Source organism: Mauremys reevesii, linkage group 5 (assembly GCF_016161935.1).
Source record: "Mauremys reevesii isolate NIE-2019 linkage group 5, ASM1616193v1, whole genome shotgun sequence".
In the NCBI taxonomy this organism is placed as follows: Eukaryota; Metazoa; Chordata; order Testudines; family Geoemydidae; genus Mauremys; species Mauremys reevesii.
In genome coordinates, this window is record NC_052627.1 from 128,654,269 (window position 1) to 128,674,049 (window position 19,781).

The window sequence follows — 19,781 nt, forward strand, 5'->3', positions numbered from 1 at the left end:
CTTTTTCATCACTTATGTCAATTCTGCAAATGTTTATACATCTGAATAACTTTACTGACAGGAGTAGTCCTATTGATCTCAATGTCACAGTTACACACGTAAAGTGTTTGCAGGACTAGGATTTAAGTGAATAATGCTCCATTTGGCCAACTTTTAGAATTTGCAACAGAGGTCATTTAAGAAAAGTGCTAGAGGACAATAATCACATATTTGGCATCAACAGATATTTAACAATTCATCAGATTTGGCTGGTTCAACACCATTTCCTTTAGCAATTACATGTTATGTTACTGAGTTACATTAGGAAATCATAACTCATTTGGTCAAAGTTTTATTCTGAGCGTCAGAATCTTAAAGGAACTTTACTCTAAAAACAAATGCAAAGGTACTTACAATGCAGTCTGAGTAATTCACATGCTTCAAGATTTTTTGTACTAAATATCCTTGGGATACTCATTTCTATATATATGCAGAATAATGCAACCCTCCCTCCACTCCTTCTCTCCAATTTATAATCACCTAGAAATGTTACACAGCTAATCTCAGCCTTTACTTTAAAAAGGGAAAATAAAAGGAAGCCCCTTAGCCTTTTCCTTTGTGAAGACAACCCTGGTGTATCTACAGATTTGGGGTTATTTATGGTTCTCTGGACAGTTGCCTAGACCTAGTATTTGTAGCTGTGAAAACTATGGCCATGTGTCCCTTTATTTTGTGGAGGATCCATGATTTTTTCATGGTTATGGGGACAGAGTTGAGTGAATTGCTACCAGCGACAGCCTTCTCAGCTGTCTGAATCTGAGCCACTTCCTCTGCTCTGAATCTCTTTCAATGTCTGGCCTCAAAAAGGAATAATCCATGAGCATTATAAAGACAGTGTTGTCCAGGGGCCTAGGCATAGAATTGAGAAGACGTGACTGCTGCGTCCTAATTCTGACTCTAATATGGGCTTCTTCTGTGGCCATGGTCATTACACTTAGACCAAAAAAATGTAAAATGCCTAAACTGATGGTCTAATTTTTGAGAGCTACTGAGAACCCACAACACCCAATTCAGTAAGTGAATCCTAAGGGTGCTTAGCACTTCTGAAAAAAATCAGTTCCTTGTTGTCTCCAATTAAACAGGCCAAGAATTATGGCAAACAGCATCTGTGAATACTTTTGAAATTGTTGTCCTTAATCTCTCTCTTATTTTTCCAAACTGCCACATGAAGATAATTACTTACCTTATGGGAGTGTTGTGATTATTAATTAGTTAATGTTTGTAAAATGGTACAAAAGTATGAAAACTCACCAAGACCTCGTGGCTCCTAGACCCCTGGTTTATTTAGATAAATGTTCTTTGCAAACCATTTTTCAACTTTTGCCTGGACCTGGGTACAAGATGGGCTCCATTTCTCCAAAAGCCCCATCCCATCCCCAACCTTATAGTTTTTCAAGTACATTCCAAGGCTATTAAGCATGTCACTGAGAACATGGTTGGTGTTGCCTCTAACTGTTCAACTCTAACTCTTCTTTGTCACCAACATTCCCAGTGTAATCAATTGAGCAGCTAATATTTAGTGATGGGCTTCGGCAAATCAAAGTTGCTACCCTGTATATCTCTGCCAATGGTGTTGGTAAATGATGGCCATGACTCTGAAGCTATTTCTAATTTTACTGGAGAATACTGTGGTGACTCTGGTGCCACTTCTAATGAGTCAGCAAGACCTCTTTTGCAGCACTAATTCGACTAGCATGAGTACTTCCCATATACTGCACTCTGCAACCAAATCTGGGGAAGAAGTAATAAGAATAGCTCAGGGCAGAATTTACGTGAGGGTGAAGCTATCCTACGCCTCTGTATTAACATGGTTTCTCTCCCTTGGGCTGTGGGGTTGTTTTTTTTTGGTGGTGGGTTTTTTTGGGAGGGGGCAAATGTTTTGGTGGAATCCATAACAAGATGAAAAATTGTTATGTGTTTCATATATTGCCTCAGTTCCTTTGTCTGCTCCTGTCAGCTCCATTACTATTGTTTTCCCTTCATCCTACTTCTTTCATGTAAATTTAATGTAAATGTAATTCTTAGATTTGCTCTTGTTGTGAGAAGCCTTGCTCTGCTGAGTCACCATCTTTCACCAGATTCTCATGTTTGGACCAGCTTCCAGCAGTGATACAACCAGGTTTATGATGGAAATGGTCGACTAAGTAACAATGGCAATGACAGAAAAATATGAAGTTTTTATAACTCAGAAGATGCTCTCAGAACAAGATATACAATCTTCAGAACTTGTCGTCAACTGGGATGTTTTATACAGTACAAGTGCTGCATCTTTTCATTGCTGGTATCCTCTGTCCAACCCCCACCCACTAGTTCTTGTTGTTTTATCTTTTTTGCCAGGGAGAGTGCAGACTGGGAACTGGTGAGACGTGGATAGGGAACGTAGGTGTCTCAAAAATTATCTGAGGGCCTAATGATTTAAAGCACAACTGGGAGTCATGACTCCATGAATTTCTTTCTGCCCATGACTTGCGATGATGGCATTGTTCAAGCCATTTACTCTTCCACCATGGGTTTTGTGTTTGCAAAGTTCTTTGAGATACTCAAATGAGATACATTATGAAAATGCAAAGTAGCATTATTAGTTTAGTGAGTCTGGCAGATGACTGATTGGCTAATGCCTTTAAATAAATATATGGAGGAATACCTATCTCATAGAGCTGGAAGGGACCCTGAAAGGTCATCATGTCCAGCCCCTGCCTTCACTAGCCGGACTAAGTACTGATTTTTGCCCCAGATCCCTAAGTGGCCCCCTCAAGGACTAAAATTACAACCCTGGGTTTAGAAGGCCAATGCACAAACCACTGAGCTATCACTTCCCCCGCCCCCATTTGTTTTAAAAAAACCAACCTTTTAAATTTGACCTGTCCCTTTAGCTATTGAAATAGTATTAGATACTGCAGCAAGATGTGACGGCGGAAATTACTGTCACTCAGCTGTAAATCCATTAGCTTTTCACTAGTTAAGAACTTTGCAAAGTACACATGTTCTCCCCCTGTTTTTAGCTCTTCCAACTTTTTTCTGGAGGCCTGCGTGTCATCCAATTTGTAACTTTTAAAAACAGCCAAAACTTCTTCTGAGTACTTAAGAAATGTCTTCTACGAGATCTTCTCATAGCACTGCACAGGATTCCTAAAGTAATCCTGAAGCGACCAGAATTTTCTATACAGGTTGTAATCTATTGGAATGGAGCAACTTGTAGGAGCTTCATCATCTCCCATTTCACCTTCTTTTACTTCCATTCCTTCATCTCTCTCCTCTATTTGCTTCTATCACAGAGTGCTCTCTTGTTAGTATTGAAAACTGTGACATTTTCCAGATTAAACTGACTTTGCAAATTAAGTCCTGACTTCTCTGAAAGAGGAAATAATCTAGCCAGGAATAGCTGAATTCTTCCACAGAAGACTGTGTTCTGTGATTTAGATAATCTTCTTAGGAGATCATTGCACATTATCAGCAAGTAATTTTTCCCAGCTGAATAAAATGTATTTGATTTCCATGTAGTGAAATTTTTTTTCGACAAAGGTAAAAATTTTGTCACACTGATCCAAAGGCAAGCAATCCAGAACATCTCCCAGAAGCACAAAAGGGGCTGATGCTGTGCAGATACCATCTGTAACTCCATTAATAGCAAGAGAAATAATAGCCAGGACATTTTCACATGAAGCTTGGTTTATAATTTCCTCTTCTAGAACAACTCTGAAAGATTGATCCAGGGTGCATTTCTTTTCATTTTCACTTTTAGGGATCTGGTTGAATGCATTCAATAAGGGTTTGATAGTTTTGTTGGTCAAAGCATCTCGAGTAAAATATGTGAAGCGGAGCCGCGCCTCTTGCAGAGAGAGGACTCTCTTACAGATAAAAGTCTAGGGTATTAAGGTGGTCATGGTCTCCTTCCTGGTTCCTCTGACCACTGGCATTTAGCCAGCTATGGTTTAACATTTTACCAGTGGTTCAAATAACTGCAGGACAAGATTTAAAAGAATTGTGATTTAACCCAACATGAAGGGTTCCCCGACTGCTATGGGTCTGACTCTCTTTTCAGTGAAACAGGGATAAATCAAGAGTAACACATTTGATGTCGATGGAGTTACACCACTCTAAAGGAAATAAAAACGAGGGCAGAATGATGATCCTCCATCTGCCAGCTGACAGTTTTTGAACAGACGGAGCATTTCACAATTTCACAACTCCTCCCTCACTCCCAATATCATAAAAGGAAAAAGAGGAGATAACAGTCATTTCTAGCCAAGAAGCCTCTAATTCAACTTCTGAGAGAGTTCAGACTGGCAAGTGTTGAGGATTTGGGAATCATAGGGATGCCCATTAATCACACTGATAATGTGTGTGGATTCTTGCAGTTGAAGCCATATAATTAAGCTGCTACTCAGAATTTAGCAGTATGTGCTTGAGGAAGCCACATGGGATTTCTGTGTGTTTATCTGCTTCACATACATGTACAGATAAACCCGAGTAATTCTTTTGTTCTTACACTGCTAGCCAGCGTGAGTGCCCAACTGATCCAAGACAAACTTGGATGTGTGCCTTAATTTTTTTTTTAATAAATAGTGTTGTCAAGTAATTTTCAATTCGTAAAAGAAGTTGGGAAGGATTAACTAGTTCAAAGAGCGGATATTTGGAACAAATTGCTCAGCTTGCTGCAGTTACAGTGCCCATATTACACACTAAATGAGATCAGTGAAAAAAACTGGACCACCGTTTTGGGGTTGTTGTTTTTTTTTTACTTTATGTAACTTTCATGCACAAATACCAGAAAGTAAAATAAATATTGCCAATGGCAGAATAAATATTTAATCCCGTGCACTGTGGAATATAAGTACTTTGTACTCCCAATTTCTTTATTGTCTTTAGCCTATCTGCCAATAAAATAATTGAACAGGGGAAATGGATAGTGCTGTAGATTAGTAATAGGCTACTTAGCCTTTCACTTTCAGGCTGCAGGGTCCATTATAATCCTGGGATAGTACTGACAGAAATTTGTTATTATGACTAGTCATAGGCATCTGCCTGGTTTGTTGTTGCTTAGGGGTTGTGTCACTTTGCATGTTGATCCCTTAACTGTCCTTCATTCAAATCCCCCCCACTGGTTGGCCCACTGTGGACCCCCCTTGTTTATCTTGGAAGATACATTTGGGGAACCAATCCTCCATAGTCTTCAAGTGACAAATGCACTGATCCCACTGCATGTCTAATATATGCCAGTGACCTAGAGATGAAAGATTCGGAAGATACATTTGGGGAACCAATCCTCCATAGTCTTCAAGTGACAAATGCACTGATCCCACTGCATGTCTAATATATGCCAGTGACCTAGAGATGAAAGATTCTGCATCTTGTACCCAATTCCTCAGAGCTATCCAGTCATCTGAAAAAAGTATGTCATCCATCAGACAAAATTACACTTAGGTTGAAAAGGCTACGACCATGCTCTCTTTGTTCTTTGATTTATAGAGTATGCATTACCACCTTCTACTACCGTTCACTGTGATATGATAAGGCCCCACACAGAGTTGGGAAGGAGCTTTAAATGAACAAGAGCAGCAATATTTCTGCCATCCCTAGAGGCCGAAACCCTCACATGACCCTTCTTCTGCCCTTAGTAAGAGAGCTCTGAAATTGTGACAGGTTTAATAGGTAGCCAAGAGGCAGAACAAAAGTAAAAGATCTTTGCAGTCCATCTTGTCTTTCTAAAATGCTGAGGGACATAGGGGGAAAAAAACACACACAAGTAGTAATACCAGGACCCAAGAAAACAAAAGCAAGCTTTAAGAGCTATTAACTATAAAAGCTATGTTTAAATAACATAAGGGCTGTAACACAAACCAGCAAAGCCAGGATACAGGTCTGTCTCATCTTACGCAGGGGTTCCGTTCCGCGGTTAGCGCGTAAAGCGAAAACCGTGTATAGTCAAAATTACATTGAGTTGAATGGCGGGCAGAATCGCCCGCACTACAGAAACAGTATTTAAATTGTTATTTTTCTCTTTTTGCCAACCGCGTAAAGCTGAAATCGTGCATGTTAAATGCGCGTAAGATGCGACAGACCTGTATTCCGTTAGAGTTCATTTGGCTACTCCATTAATTCACAGCACTCTGAAGCTTTGACTTTGAATTTCAAAGATTGTGCCTAGTTTGTGTCTAAATATTAATCATGTGTTTTGGGCTTACTTCGCTTTCTTAATATGTTTTTGTCTCCTTTTTAATATTTTTTGTAGAAAGGTTCTTAAAAATGGGCTGATGTCAGCAAGTAGGCATACACATATTTAGAATGAAGCAGAAAAAAATAATAAATATAGAAGATCTGGAGAAAAGAAATGTTCCATCTATTTAAAAAAATAGACATATCTACACAGTTAATAATAATAATAAATACAGGAATTACAATATCTTCCATTTATAAAGCACCTTTAATCCTAAAGCACTTTACAAAGTAAGGGCCTGATTCTTCACCAATGAAGTCAATGGAAGTTTAGCTACTGATTTCAAGGGGACCAGAATTGGGCTCTTAAATATGTGCCATATTCAGCGGGATCCCTTCACCCATTACTAAAATGTGGCCATCTCTGAAGGAGAATGTGGCAGCTGTTTTACAACTCAGAGAAAGTCTGCACAACAGTTTAGATTAGGAAATGAAGAAAAAATCTTTTAAAGTTTAGAAAAATAACATGCAACTGATTTTGTGTGAGCTTTGTTCTTTAACCCCTCCCCAAAAAGCTAAACAGACCAACAAACAAAATCCCTTCTTAAAAATCTCCCTCTCCCCCCACCCAAAAAAAAAACAGTCAGAGCTTTACATGAAGGTATAAATTAGAAACAAGGTTACTCACCGTGGAGGAGTCACTGCTTCCGTTCCCAAGCGTAGCTCCCTCAGCACAGGTGGGTAGGTGGGTAGAAAGTTGACTAGCCCTGCCCCCATCTATGACATCACATTCTACCTCATAAAAGGTAGTGAAAGTGCTCTGAACTCCAGTCTGATTTCCGAGAGATACAGAAAAGAGATAGTGAGAGAGAGAGCAAGCGAAATACTGTACCCTAATGCAGAGGGGAGAAGAGGAGAAAATGTGTGCTGAAGGAGCTATGCTTGGTAAAGGAAACAGGGACTCTTCCATGGTGAGTAACCCCACTGTGCCATTCCTCTCACTTGCTCCCTTACCACAGGTAAGAAAAGTACTGAACAATTTGCTAAGAGGGGAAGAGTGAGCTCTGGTGCTATATAAATGATGAAAACTAGAAGGGCCAGGAATGGCTACCCTGTTGAACATTGATTGCACGAGAGTGGATGAGGAAATTTGGCAGAGGGATTAAAAAGTAATATTTTTGTGTATCTTTTTAAACACTGGGAATGCACATATAAAGGTGACGTAAGCAGTTGGAATTCCACTGACTTCAGTGTGAGTTACACACATACACACCAGGGCTGAACTTGGTCCATACGCAAGTCAGAGGAGAGTTTTGGCCAACTGTTTTAGAGAAATCAGATTAGGGGGCAGGGAACTTTCACCAGCATGAAAGTCCAAACATTGTGGTCAGGGAGAGTCAACTTTCTCTCACCTGCCTGCCTGAGCTGAGAGAGCAAGTGAGGGGAATGGTAAACATTCCAGGCAAACATTTATTTACAAAGCACACTTTAAAGTAACAGCAAAATTACACAAAGGTGAGAGCTTTAGAGACTGTATATTTTAGTCTAGGAATTACACACAATGGCACCTTCTACACTGAAGCCAATTCTCTCAGAGAAAAAAAACTTCCCTATAACCAGAATTGTGGTTTACAAAGGGAATTTTCATTCTAATTCTCTCTAAATGGAATTTTACTCTGTCAAATTCTGCATAAAGCCGGTTTTACAGTATATATTCCATTTATCCATTACAGTTTTGATTTTCTTATTAACCCAACTAGGCATCCCAGCTAAAAAGTTAGTATATTTACTATGGGCTAAATCTACCAGACTTACTCATATTGAGTAGCACCTCCATCAGTAGGTAGCCACATTGCTCCCAGAGTAAGGGACTACTCAATGTGAGCAAGAGCGATAGAATCTGGTCCGATTTTTGTTGTTGATGATGTATTAAGAATGTTCTTAAGAGTCAGAATTATAAAGTTACACTGAGCAAATACTGATATTTTCCCTTAGGATCCCAGTTGCTACAAGGATCATGTAAATTGTAATCTACCCAGGATTATTTTCAGTTTCACTAATGATTAATGTGCATCTTTTGCTCTGCTTGTGTTGGTTTTGGTTTCTTCCCTCCTCTTCTGCTACAGCAAAAGGAAGTCTATTTGATTAATGCCTACTACCAATTACTTCATCTAATAACAGAGGTCAAGGCTATTTCCTCTTTATCTGAACATCTTTCATTGTATTTGGAAATACAACAGCATATCAGTATATTTGTAATTTTTAACATTCAAAGTACAAATTAAAAAAAAAGAGAAAGAACAACCTTACAACCGTGATCAGTTCCTCCAATCTGTCTTGTTCTACCTATCTTAAGCAAGAGCTACTGTAACTGTTAGAGGCGAAATATGAGTTCAGGAACCCAATGCAAAACTAGGCTGCATCTGAATGATGCAAAGTGATGATGGGTGCTGTAAATTTAGGTTTATAATTGAATTAAGGGTTAGGATTTCTAACTGATTCCTGGTTAAATGATAATATCTTTAAGCTATGTCAATGTTTAAACAGGGAAAAATAACTTTTCTGCCTTGTAATAGGACTGGATTGAGCTATGTCCATCTGAACCTTATGACCTGCTGCTAAAGGCTTTCCACATTTTGGTGAATCTTCAATCAACTGGTGGAGACTTCATTGTTACCTTTACTAACCAACATGGGTTATTCTAATCTGCCACATGGACAGGGAAAATTGATCTTTTAAAGACCTTTGAGGTAAAAGGTAACTGCTGTAATCCAATCAGATCAAAATCCATAGGATTAAGGATTTTTTGTCTTGATTATTGCACTATTGTTGTTTTTGCCAAATGAAGTAGGAACATATTCTAAACTCTTCAGCAGACACCAGAACTTCTGAGGCCCAAGCAAATAGTAGTTGGAATAGTAAGACTAGATTTTGTGGGGAAGTGCAAATTGTCATTTAAATATTACCCTCAAATGGAAATGCCATAGCAGAGAACCTTTTAATGGATGGTGATGGCCAAATAAATTCTCCACTAATAACCTATTATTAAAAATGAGTCCGTCAGATCCCATAGTGATAGCCAAGTATAAATACCTAGAAAGATTAGGTTTGATGATAGACTATTAGAAAATGTGGGAGAGAATTATTGGTTTGCATTGTGGAGGCCGCACCTGGTGTACTGCTTTGGGCCACTCAATATCGGACAGACTTTGGTTGAGAAAGAAGAGGAAATGCAGAGAAGAGTAAAACAATAAGGAGGGACTTGGAGGGATTGATTTAGGAGAATATACATAAAACTTGGTTAAGCGGAGAACTAAGAGCTACTACAATGAACTAAACACACTTGCAGGGCAGTATATTTCAGGAAAGAGTGAAATTACTCCTAGTGTGCCAAAGAACTATAATTATGAGTAACTGGATGAACATATGCAAAGTTGAATATCAAGAGGAACTAGATGAGTACTTTTAGGTTGACAAATCATTTCCTAAGGGAAGTGGTTGCAGTTCTGTAGCTTAACAAGGGTATAAACTTAGTTCAACTAATGATTTGACATCTTGCACCTAAATGTCTAGCAGCCAGGAGGTGGAGTTGTCCAGGTTTGGTTTCACAACAATCATCTGTCAGATAAAACAACAACAAACTTGTGTAATAAGAATTTGGCAGAAGGTAATAAATTAATAGGCTCTGTTCAGGCATTGGTGGGTGCCACTGATGTAAAGTTTGAATGCTTTCCCTCAAGATTGTGGAAGGCTGAGAAAAATAATGACTGTTTAGAAATACCAGTCCACAGATGTGCTATTGTTACAGCTAAGGAAGATAAAAACTGATATACCGTGAGAAACTCAAAAGACAACTTGGAATAAAAGATCACACTCATGGCATGTTAAGGTGCCAGGTTGATTAGGGTCACTAAAGGTCAAGAAGAGACCTTAACTCCACACCCCTGAAAAAAATTCTGTTTTGCTGTTGTCGTGGATTAAGTTGGTTTTGATGGATGGATAATGAAATCCATCTCATTCATTGTGTGTCATATCCTAAAGTTATTCCTACATAGTTTGTGTGGTGGAATTAAGTTTCCCGGGTGAGTTTTATTGAGTGTTTTATATGCTGTTGTAAGTATTTTCACTCAGTATTTGCGATTAGTTGGAAAAACTGTGTGAAGTTTCTCCTTGAGGGTATGTCTTTGTGTGTGTGTGTGTGTGTGTGTGTGTGTGTGTGTGTGTGTGTGTGTGTGTGTGTGTGTGTGTGTGTTATTCATCTGCAATGAAAGTTGTCAAGAACTGTAATGAAAGGGAAAGAGATTGAAGAGTCTAGTCTGAAGTCATTATTTCTTTACTATCACACAGAAGATCACTTAGCAGTATTTTGGAAGTGGGATTAAAACTCACCACTATACAGATCAGAGTGAAGTAACCTGGTAGAACTGGAGTTTCATTGTATATTATCAATCAATTCTGATTTTATCCAAAAATCTCTTTCCATTATTATTTTAAATCTTTAGGTGCTCCAGGCTAGGTTTGCCATTTCCCCATGCATGCCATTTAGCTAATTGCTGCACCTACATAGGGTCAGTTTTAAAGTAATAGGATGGATACTCAACCCTAATTTCCCCAGTTGCATAATTCAGATGCAACTGGGGAAATCTCAACTGGTGTAATGCTAGTGGAGACAGATTCTAAACCAACCACTCACTCTCAGAAGGGAGCCTGATGGGGCAGGCTGAAGCCTTATTCCTCTACAGAAGTTCTCAAGTGCATGGGTCCTTAGGGATCAGTGCCAGTTGTTGTAAATTAGAGCAGCTCCTAGGTTTCTCTAATTCATTGCAGGGCTGGGGTAGTCTGAGAATCAGGAAGCTGTAAGTGGCTCTCTGACATTCCCTTCTCCTCCATGCTGATCATATCATGGCACAGGAAATAATCCGGCTCAGCATTCTATTTATTTCATGAACAGAAGTTTTTTGATTGTCAGATTTCTAATATTTATATACTGAGAATAGTATATATAGAAACATAGATTAGTATTGCCTTCAAATCCATAACATACTTGTTTCAAGCATCAACTTCCAATATATAAACTTTTTTTTTCATTAAATTAAATTGCTCAGGAGTTCTTATTTTTGATATCTGACTCTTTTTTTCTTTGACAAACACTCTAAATTTTAAATTTCAGTAAATGTACCATCCAATAATTCATGAAGTTACTAGCTTTTTATAAATTGAATCATAAGAACTTGCACTGAACAGAGGAAAAAAACCAAAAAAACCCTCTACTTCCTAATAGTGATACGTCTGTGTTGTACAAATATTTGACCGGTTGATTAAATATAAACATAAATGGAGTGTATGTGTTCAATGTATGTATGAGTATGTCTGTATGATGGAATACAATTTGGCATGACTGCAATTTATCTCATGGATATCACTCCTACATTTGTGTGGCTTCTATGTATGTGATGAGATACTGCTCTTGTAAATAGTCTTGTAACAAATCTAGTAGCTTCAGTGCAGTTTTTTCAGGGTCCATTTGGTGATAATATCCATGTGATTAATTGCACAGCCATGTCAAAAACTGCATTTATTATGTGCCCTTGATTTCCTCACCTGCACTCTGCCCACTAATCAACTCATCTCCCAACAGCAGCTTTAAAGAGAAACCTTTAAATCCTGCCAAAAAACATTTATCTCTTTCACTCCAAATATGGAATTCCTCCTCCTTCCCCAGCATCACACTGACATAAGATTCAGGATGAATAATGTTGTTAGGTCCAGTAACAGAAAACAACTCCAATACCTTGTGAACCCACAGAGCTAGAAATAGGAATGGAAATTTCTCACGTTTCCTGTGGGACTTTACTCTCTCTTGTAGCACTGGAAGGACCTGAGCTAATGAACCAAAACTGTGACATTGTTTTATTTAAAAAGCTATTTTAGGTCTTTCTTAGAGGCATTGCAAATTTATTAACTTTCATTTTTTCTGTCCCTCTGTGAGCTGTTGCATTAATTGTATGGAAATTGAGACACCTGGCTTTACAGGAGGAGCAACACAAGAACATCTTTGCTGTTTTAAATTCTCAAAAAATTCTGAAATAGTGTTTCTGTAAAACACGTGGGATATACAGACTATGTGACTATGCAAGGTAACGGTTTTATCAGCCCTAGTTTTGGATGGCCTACATTGCTCACTTGTGTCCTCATCATTTGTGAGTAATGAAGTTGTCCCAAGTGATCTCATCCCAATAAAATCTTTACACCATGCTACCTGTTCACAGATTCCCTATTTTATGTACTTCGGGAAAGAGGTGGGGTGGTATAAAGATTGTATTAGCATGAGTCTGGGACAGCTGCATTAGCTATAAGTAGCAAAGCTCAAACAGGCCAACCTAAGTGAACACTGATAAAATGTTTATATTACTCCATCACATATTCCGCATATGCCACCTATTTTAGAGAGTTTTAAAGAACTCATTGTCATATACCTATGTGAACACGAAAAGTAACTTACATCCATCCATACTCAAATGGGCATATGTAAAGTGTTTCATTATATCTAGTCATTTCCTCCAAAGCAGTAGCTGCAGCCAAGCACACGGGGTTAGTCGAGGTGGTCCAGTTTCCCACCAACCTCTCTTCCCCCAGGCCCAGACATAGCACTTTCACAGCAGCAGTGTCATCTCTGAAAAATAGATCCTAGTTGTGTTTCCCCCTAGTTTGCTCTTCTGCCACTGGCAGTTGGTCCAACCTTGATCTCAGCCTTCTACCACCCTTGCGGTCCTTCAACTGCACTGAGGTCAAATGGGAACAAAGCCTTATCTTCTATTTGTTCTGTGAAGTGCCTAGAGCACTTTTAGGATCTGTAAAATGAACAGTATCTAGTAATAATATGAACATCAGAATGGCCATACTGGGTTAGACCAAGAGTCCATCTAGCCCAGTATCCTATATTTTGATAGTGGCCAGTGCCGGACGCTTCAGAGGGAATCAACAGAACATGGCAATTTTGAGTGATCCATTCACTTACATCCAGTCCCAGCTTCTGGCAGTCAGAGGTTTAGGGACACCCAGAGCATGGGGTTGCATCCCTGATCATCTTGGCTAATAGCATTGATGGACCTACCCTCCATGAAATTATCTAATTCTTTTTTGAACTCAGGTATACTTTTGGCCTTCACAACATTCCCTGGCAATGAATTCCACAGGTTGACTGTGCATTGTGTGAAGAAGAAGTACTTCATTTTGTTTGTTTCAAACCTACTAATTTCATTGGGCGATCCCTGGATCTTGTGTTACATGACAGGGTAAATAACACTTCAAAATTCCTGTGATTCCAGTCATAAATGCAGGATCCTTCTACGGCTGTCAATTAATCACAGTTAACGCAAGCGATTAACCCAAAACAAATTAACTAGAATTTTAAAAAAACAGTTGTGATTAATTGCAGTTTTAATCACACTGTTAAATAATAATAAAATACCAATTTAAATTTACTATAAATATTTTGGATGTTTTTCTACACTTTCAAATATATTGATTTCAGTTAAAACACAGAATACAAATTGTGCAGTGCTCATTTTATATTATTTTTATTATAAATATTTACACTGTAAAAAGATAAACAAAAGAAATAGTATTTTTCAGTTCACCTCATACAATACTGTAGCGCAATCTCTTTATCATGAAAGTTATCCATTGTTATTTTTACCCATAACTGCACTAAAAAAACAAAACAATGTAAAACTTTAGTGCCTACAAGTCCACTCAGCATATGTGCTGGGACTAGGGGTGCTGTTGTACCCCCTGGCTTGAAGTGGTTTCCATTATATACAGGGTTTACAGTTTGGTTCAATGGCTCTCAGCACCACCACTATACAAATTACTCCAGCATAAGTGCCACTCAGTCCTACTTCTTGTTCAGCCAATTGCTAAGACAAACAAGTTTGTTTACATTTATGGGAGTTAATGCTGCCCACTTGTTATTTAAATTGTTATCTGAAAGTTAGAATAGAGATTCGCCTGGCACTGTTGTAGCCAGCGTTGCAAGGTATTTACATGCCAGATATGCTAAACATTCGTATGCCCCTTCATGCTTCGACTTTTATAGTGCAAATATTTGTAATAAAAAATAACATCAAGTGAGCAGTGTACACTTTGTATTCTGTGTTGTAAATGAAATCAATATATTTGAAAATGTAGAAAAACATTGTAGAAAAACAAAATTAATTTAAATTAAAAACAACGTAGAAAAACAAAATTAATTTAAATTGGTATTTTATTATTAACAGTGCATTTAAAATTGCAATTAATTGCAACTATTTTTTTAAATCTCATGATTAATTTTGATTTTTTAAATTGTCTGACAGCCATCGTTTCTTCTACTCTATTCACAGTGAGTTAAATAAGATGCAATTACTAACAAACAGTAGGAATCTTATTATCAATAGCTATGAATTGTGATTAGGAAAAGATCACTATTGTATTTTAAAAATGGGAGGACATTCTTTACAAAACTTACTGCTTAAACAGATTTCTTCCCAATATGAGAGATCAACTGTCCATGCAGCCCAGCCCACAGAGGTCTAAATAAATGTTGGGTTATCAGCCTGTTTTCATGGGTTTATTTCATGCATTATTCTTCTGTTTAAATTCTAATTCAATAGTAAAACTTACACAGTTAGTGGCTGGAAACAGGAATATTTTGCTTAGATTCCTGATACTCTCAAATAAAAAGGCGGTGACAGTCCTGGCAGTTTGCCAAATCACGCATAGAGCAGGTTGTCTTTCTTTCACATAATGCTAAACTCTTACCGAGTTAAAGCAAGGAGTAAATTATTGTAAGTAACAAGACAGTGGACATCAAGCTCCTGACACAAACATGAAATAAAAAGAAATGCAAGCTCAGGGCCAAAATGTATAGTAGACTTTCTGCTGACTGTTTGCTCCATAGTGATAAGAGAACATACAGGTCAGTTTTGATGTAATGATATATTTTGTTACGGAGCCCAGCTGGAACACCGAGAAAAGAAGTACCCCAAAAGTTTGGGAAGCTTGGATTTTGATCCGAATCTAAACTTCATAGATTACACCCCTTTTCAACAACAACAATAACAACAACAACGTGCTAATGCCTGTTGTGAGGTCATGTATCTGTATTGGACATTTACTTCAATGGGAGAAATGTGTAACAGCATCTCATAGAAGTTAGTCCACCATAAGGGTGATTCCTGTTTATCAGGCAATAGCTGCACTCAGCACTGAATAAACTCTCTGGCTGAAGACTGAGGAAATGAAGTCTGAAGTCGAGGTGCTTATTATCCCAGGATATTGTAACTACTGTTTAATAAGAAATGCCTAATAATAATAGCAATAATAATAATTAATAATGAGGCTGTTAAACTCATTATTATTATTATTATTATTATTATTATTATTATTATATTATTATACAGGATTTTTTGTAAATATTAAAATGCTAAATTACAAAACCACATGGGCGGCAACTAGAAACAAAGCAGGGAATGGAATTCTAGCCACACTGAAGTCAATGGGAATTTTGTCTCTCCCACTGCAGAATCTCAGAGTCCAGGCTCCAGCCCAAACCCGAACGTCTACACTGCAATTAAACTGCCTCATATCCTGAGCCCTGTGAGCCTGATTCAGATGTCATGGGCCAGCCATGGGTGTTGAATTGCTGTGTGGACATACCTAACGAGGTCAGGATTTCACTCAAGGTCTTTAGCAGCTATTTAAAAATCATTTTGGACATTTCAGCCTCTCTTCCCCCTATCTCCTTATTATTACTATATGTCCCTCCCTTTACAGCTTCCTTGCCTCCCTATGCTTCCCTCACTCCAGGTTAATAAGGCTCTTCACCACAGAAGAGCTCTCAAATACATTTTTCTTACACTGTGTTTCAAACCTCAACTGGGAGACAGGGAGTTGGACTCTCACAATCTAAACATAAACCTACTGGTTCAGATCACCAGCTGGTATAAATCAGCACTCAGAATAGTACCATTGGAAAACATGGAGCTATACTGATTTAAACCAGTGGAAGACCGGGTGTATGAGATTTACCTGGGGAAAAGAGTCTTGTTGATCGGTAGGCAGAGAACATTTTGGGATAGAAAGATCAAGGGAGAGATAGTAGGGAAGTTAAGGGAGAAAGGATTGAGAGAAAGAAGGGAAATGATTTAAAGGGTTCTTTCCTCTTATTGAAATAATTTCCCTTTCAGGGGTTTGAGAGCCTCATTTTCTTTGCTTTTTGATATACTTTTCAGCCTATCTGTCGGTAAGTTAATGATACCAACAAAATCTTCATACATGAGGTAAATGTCATACTGATGGAGAGAGAGAGAGACTGGGTGTGTGCTTAGGTTTGAATGTAAAATATACTGCAGTACAAGTAACTTATGGAGAATATAAACAAACAGAAATTTCACCAAAAAGGCATACACCACATTATGCAATAACTGCAACATATCATATAAAATGGAACACATTTTTCCTTCCCATAATGGAATTAAGGTATTCAGAACAGATCATGTATGTCTCCGAGGTTCTATTCATTTTATATTTATTCACTGTGTCTGGAAACATGGATTAACATTCCTAATAAAGCAGAAAAGCAGGCAGAGTTTATATTCCCCAGAACCAGTGGTTCTAAAATCACAGCTAAACTTCTGGATGAGGGAAATGGTGAATTATACGGTGACTCCTAGTAAATACGGATGTATGTTATAGTTCCATCACCTTCAAAAATTGTAAATGTCAAGTGCCAGGGTGATTGTTACATCACAAAATTAATTGAATATAATGCATACACATCAATTTCCTGCAATAGTGAATGGTTTGGGGGCCACGAACTCTGGATTTCCACTGCACTTTCAAGATCATTGTACTGTATGCAAGTTGCCTAATAACTGTTGTTCTTTTTTATGCGAATAAAGTACTCTTTATTTGCAGCTGGCTATCCAAGAGAGAATGAAGAACAAGATGGAAGCAGAAGTGGCAAGTGGATAAGCAAGTTACAGATGTAGATGTGGATTTGGACATCTGATCTCTGGATAGTCCCGAGGTCGGCAAAAGAGCATACAGTACCCAGCACTTGAAGATGTAAATCATGTTATATGCTACCAGAAAAGCAGTGGATTCATTTTGCTTCACCAAGCTCTAAGATATGGTTCTCAAAAAGGGATGTACAAAAGATCAACTTTCTGCACCATCTCCATTAAGTCCACGACAGAGAAACAATTGAAGAAACAGATACAGCGAGTTTAGGTTTCTGTCAATGCCATTAACACTGTCTTTGGAGTCAACTCAAAAGCTCGCAATTTGAACGGCTGAGGTTAGCATTGCTTTGTACTGCAAGTGAATGCAAAAATAAGACAATGGAGATGAAGCCTGGGAAGCAGCAGATGCTAACAACGCCAGCTTGAAATGAAGAAGTCAAGCATTTCCGCCACTTAAATTTCACAGTGTATGATGAGGTTTCAATAACAAACTGTACGTTAGAGGTTCACAATGGCCTGTTCAACATCCATGTACAGTAAATAAAGAGAACTGGAAAAGAAATAAACACAAGCACAAAAGCCAAGCTGACAGAAGATCTAATTTGGGCAATTGTTATAGATGGATGGGTGTGAAAGCTAAATGGGAATGGAAAGCCGGACTTGTATGGCAGCAGGTAAGATAAGGTCTGAAGCATTTGATATACAGTACAGTTGTCAGTGATATAAGGAAAGATCACTCATTCAACACCAGGAACATGAAAAGGGATTTTCATTGCTGTGGGAAGATCAAGATGTTAAAATCACATGACTTTGTACTTATGTCAAGAGGTGGAGACCATCTGCAGGTGAGGGACAGGAGCAGTACAGTGCAGCAGCTTCTTTTTAGGACTGCATGCATGATTTCAGAATAATAGTTCCAAGTAGCCCAGCTAAGTTTTAAAGCTGCATACAGTGCTTTGCAAAAAAAAAAATCATTGTTTTATATATATAACAAAAGGGCATCTGTTTTGTTCTCAATTAGCTTTGGGAAAGCCCACTGATTTCCCTTGGGGTTATAGGGATAAAATAGAGGGCACAGGTTGTCCCAACAGTCTTCAAATTTGATTGGGTTTAAATAATGAGAGGATGTATTTCCCACCCCCCACCCCGCCCAAAATGGCATTTTCAAACAAACTTGCTAAAGTGCCTCAGTTTTCACAAATCCCTGACATCTTGAAAGCACAGTGGGGCTCAGGGAATATAATAAACACTGGTATATGCAAGAGGGAATACAGTATACACATTGTCTATATTCAGTTTGGACAGTGACCAGAGTTTGGTTGGGCCAAACCTACAGTGAGTAGCATAAAGAAAAAAACAAAACCAAACCCCATGAAGAGTAGCAAATGCTAGTACTTTTTGCCGCTGGTCTCACAGAGGCAGATGGCTCAAGGTGAGGTGAAGGGGAGAAAACATCTTTTAAAATGCAGCGAAAACAATTTCTGTTCTGGCTGTCTCTACACATTTCTGATTTGGACAACAAATGCCTGGTGATTGTGGATAAAACATTTGCATTTTCATTGAAAAAAAATTACTGAAACAAGCAAATGGAAGGAATTAGAATATGTAATTTTTAGGTTTGGCAACTGTATTTGGAAACAGCACACAAAAAGTAAAATATTTTGCTGGTCTTCCAGAGTTTTTGCTAAACCTAGTATGCATTGGAACCTGAGTGAATGAAATTGTGTTAGATATTACCATCTTAACAATATGCACTCCATACAGAGCAGCGCTGGCTCCTGTTCAGAGGAGGGAAATTACCAATACTAACAAAGGAAAGTAGATTTACAATAAGCAAATAAACAAAAGCTCCAAATAATTATAATATTCACAGCTTGGCAATGAGTTCCTAGACTATGAAATTACCTTTCTTTTGGAGGAATGAAGATTTTACAAGGTTAGTATAAACAAAGGGTAATTGGAAAATCAAATTGCTCTACACAAGTTATTGGAAGGTCTGGAATAATGGAGATAACATTTTAAGAAGCCTGCTTATGAATCACTATTTTTTTGTCTTTTACATTCTTGTCACCGAACATGCTCCCTGGCAAGTGCAACTCTGGGATACGTAAACTGCTAAATACAAACACCAGCTTACCCCTGATACAATAAGTTCTCCTCCAAGATTCTGCACTTCTGCCTTCACCTTGCTGCAGATATTGAGCTGGTGGCAATAGAGGGCAATGCGCTGTAGATATGCTAACAGATCCTGCTTGCAGGCTGAATCAGGGCACTAAAAGGGAGGAAAAATAAGCAAAATTGATTAGATCTAACTCAGTTTATATGTTCATTATACAAAGGCAGTCCAAGGAAATTGCAGCAGTGTTGGCACTATATTAGATTCATCCATATCACTTAACCCTTTAGTGAGGAATTTGATGAGAGCTGAAAGCTATTCTGTACCTCATCTGTAGCTTGAGACTCATGAATTAAAATGTGAAGATAGCATGGGTGCTTTACAAAAATAATCTCTTTTTGGCACTTACCTGGTGAACTTAAAGAAAACGTCCTAAGAAAACATCTACAGAGATTAGTTTATCA

General features: G+C 38.2%; 1 protein-coding gene and 1 long non-coding RNA gene across 14 annotated transcripts in view; one reads left to right on the plus strand and one right to left on the minus strand.

Annotated features, from left to right (window-relative positions):
• Window positions 1-19,781, minus strand: part of CTNNA2 (catenin alpha 2) — a 750,149-nt gene that overhangs the window by 18,366 nt on the left and 712,002 nt on the right. For 8 of the 9 annotated variants that reach the window (XM_039539873.1, XM_039539874.1, XM_039539878.1 and 5 more), the window contains 2 exons: window positions 19,339-19,473; window positions 6,884-7,027 (listed from right to left, as the gene is read on the minus strand). In XM_039539873.1, the coding sequence (XP_039395807.1) occupies window positions 6,884-7,027; window positions 19,339-19,473 (279 nt within the window). The remainder of the gene's footprint in view (window positions 1-6,883; window positions 7,028-19,338; window positions 19,474-19,781) is intronic. The other variant, XM_039539879.1, reaches the window with a different exon arrangement.
• Window positions 6,992-19,781, plus strand: part of LOC120405929 — a 95,048-nt gene continuing 82,258 nt past the window's right edge. For 2 of the 5 annotated variants that reach the window (XR_005598994.1, XR_005598993.1), the window contains exons 1-3: window positions 6,993-7,166; window positions 8,772-8,945; window positions 17,155-17,875. This is a non-coding gene — a long non-coding RNA (uncharacterized LOC120405929). Of the gene's footprint in view, window positions 7,167-8,771; window positions 9,016-15,760; window positions 15,796-17,154; window positions 17,876-19,781 lie in introns of those variants that run through there. The other 3 variants (XR_005598995.1, XR_005598996.1, XR_005598992.1) reach the window with 3 other exon arrangements.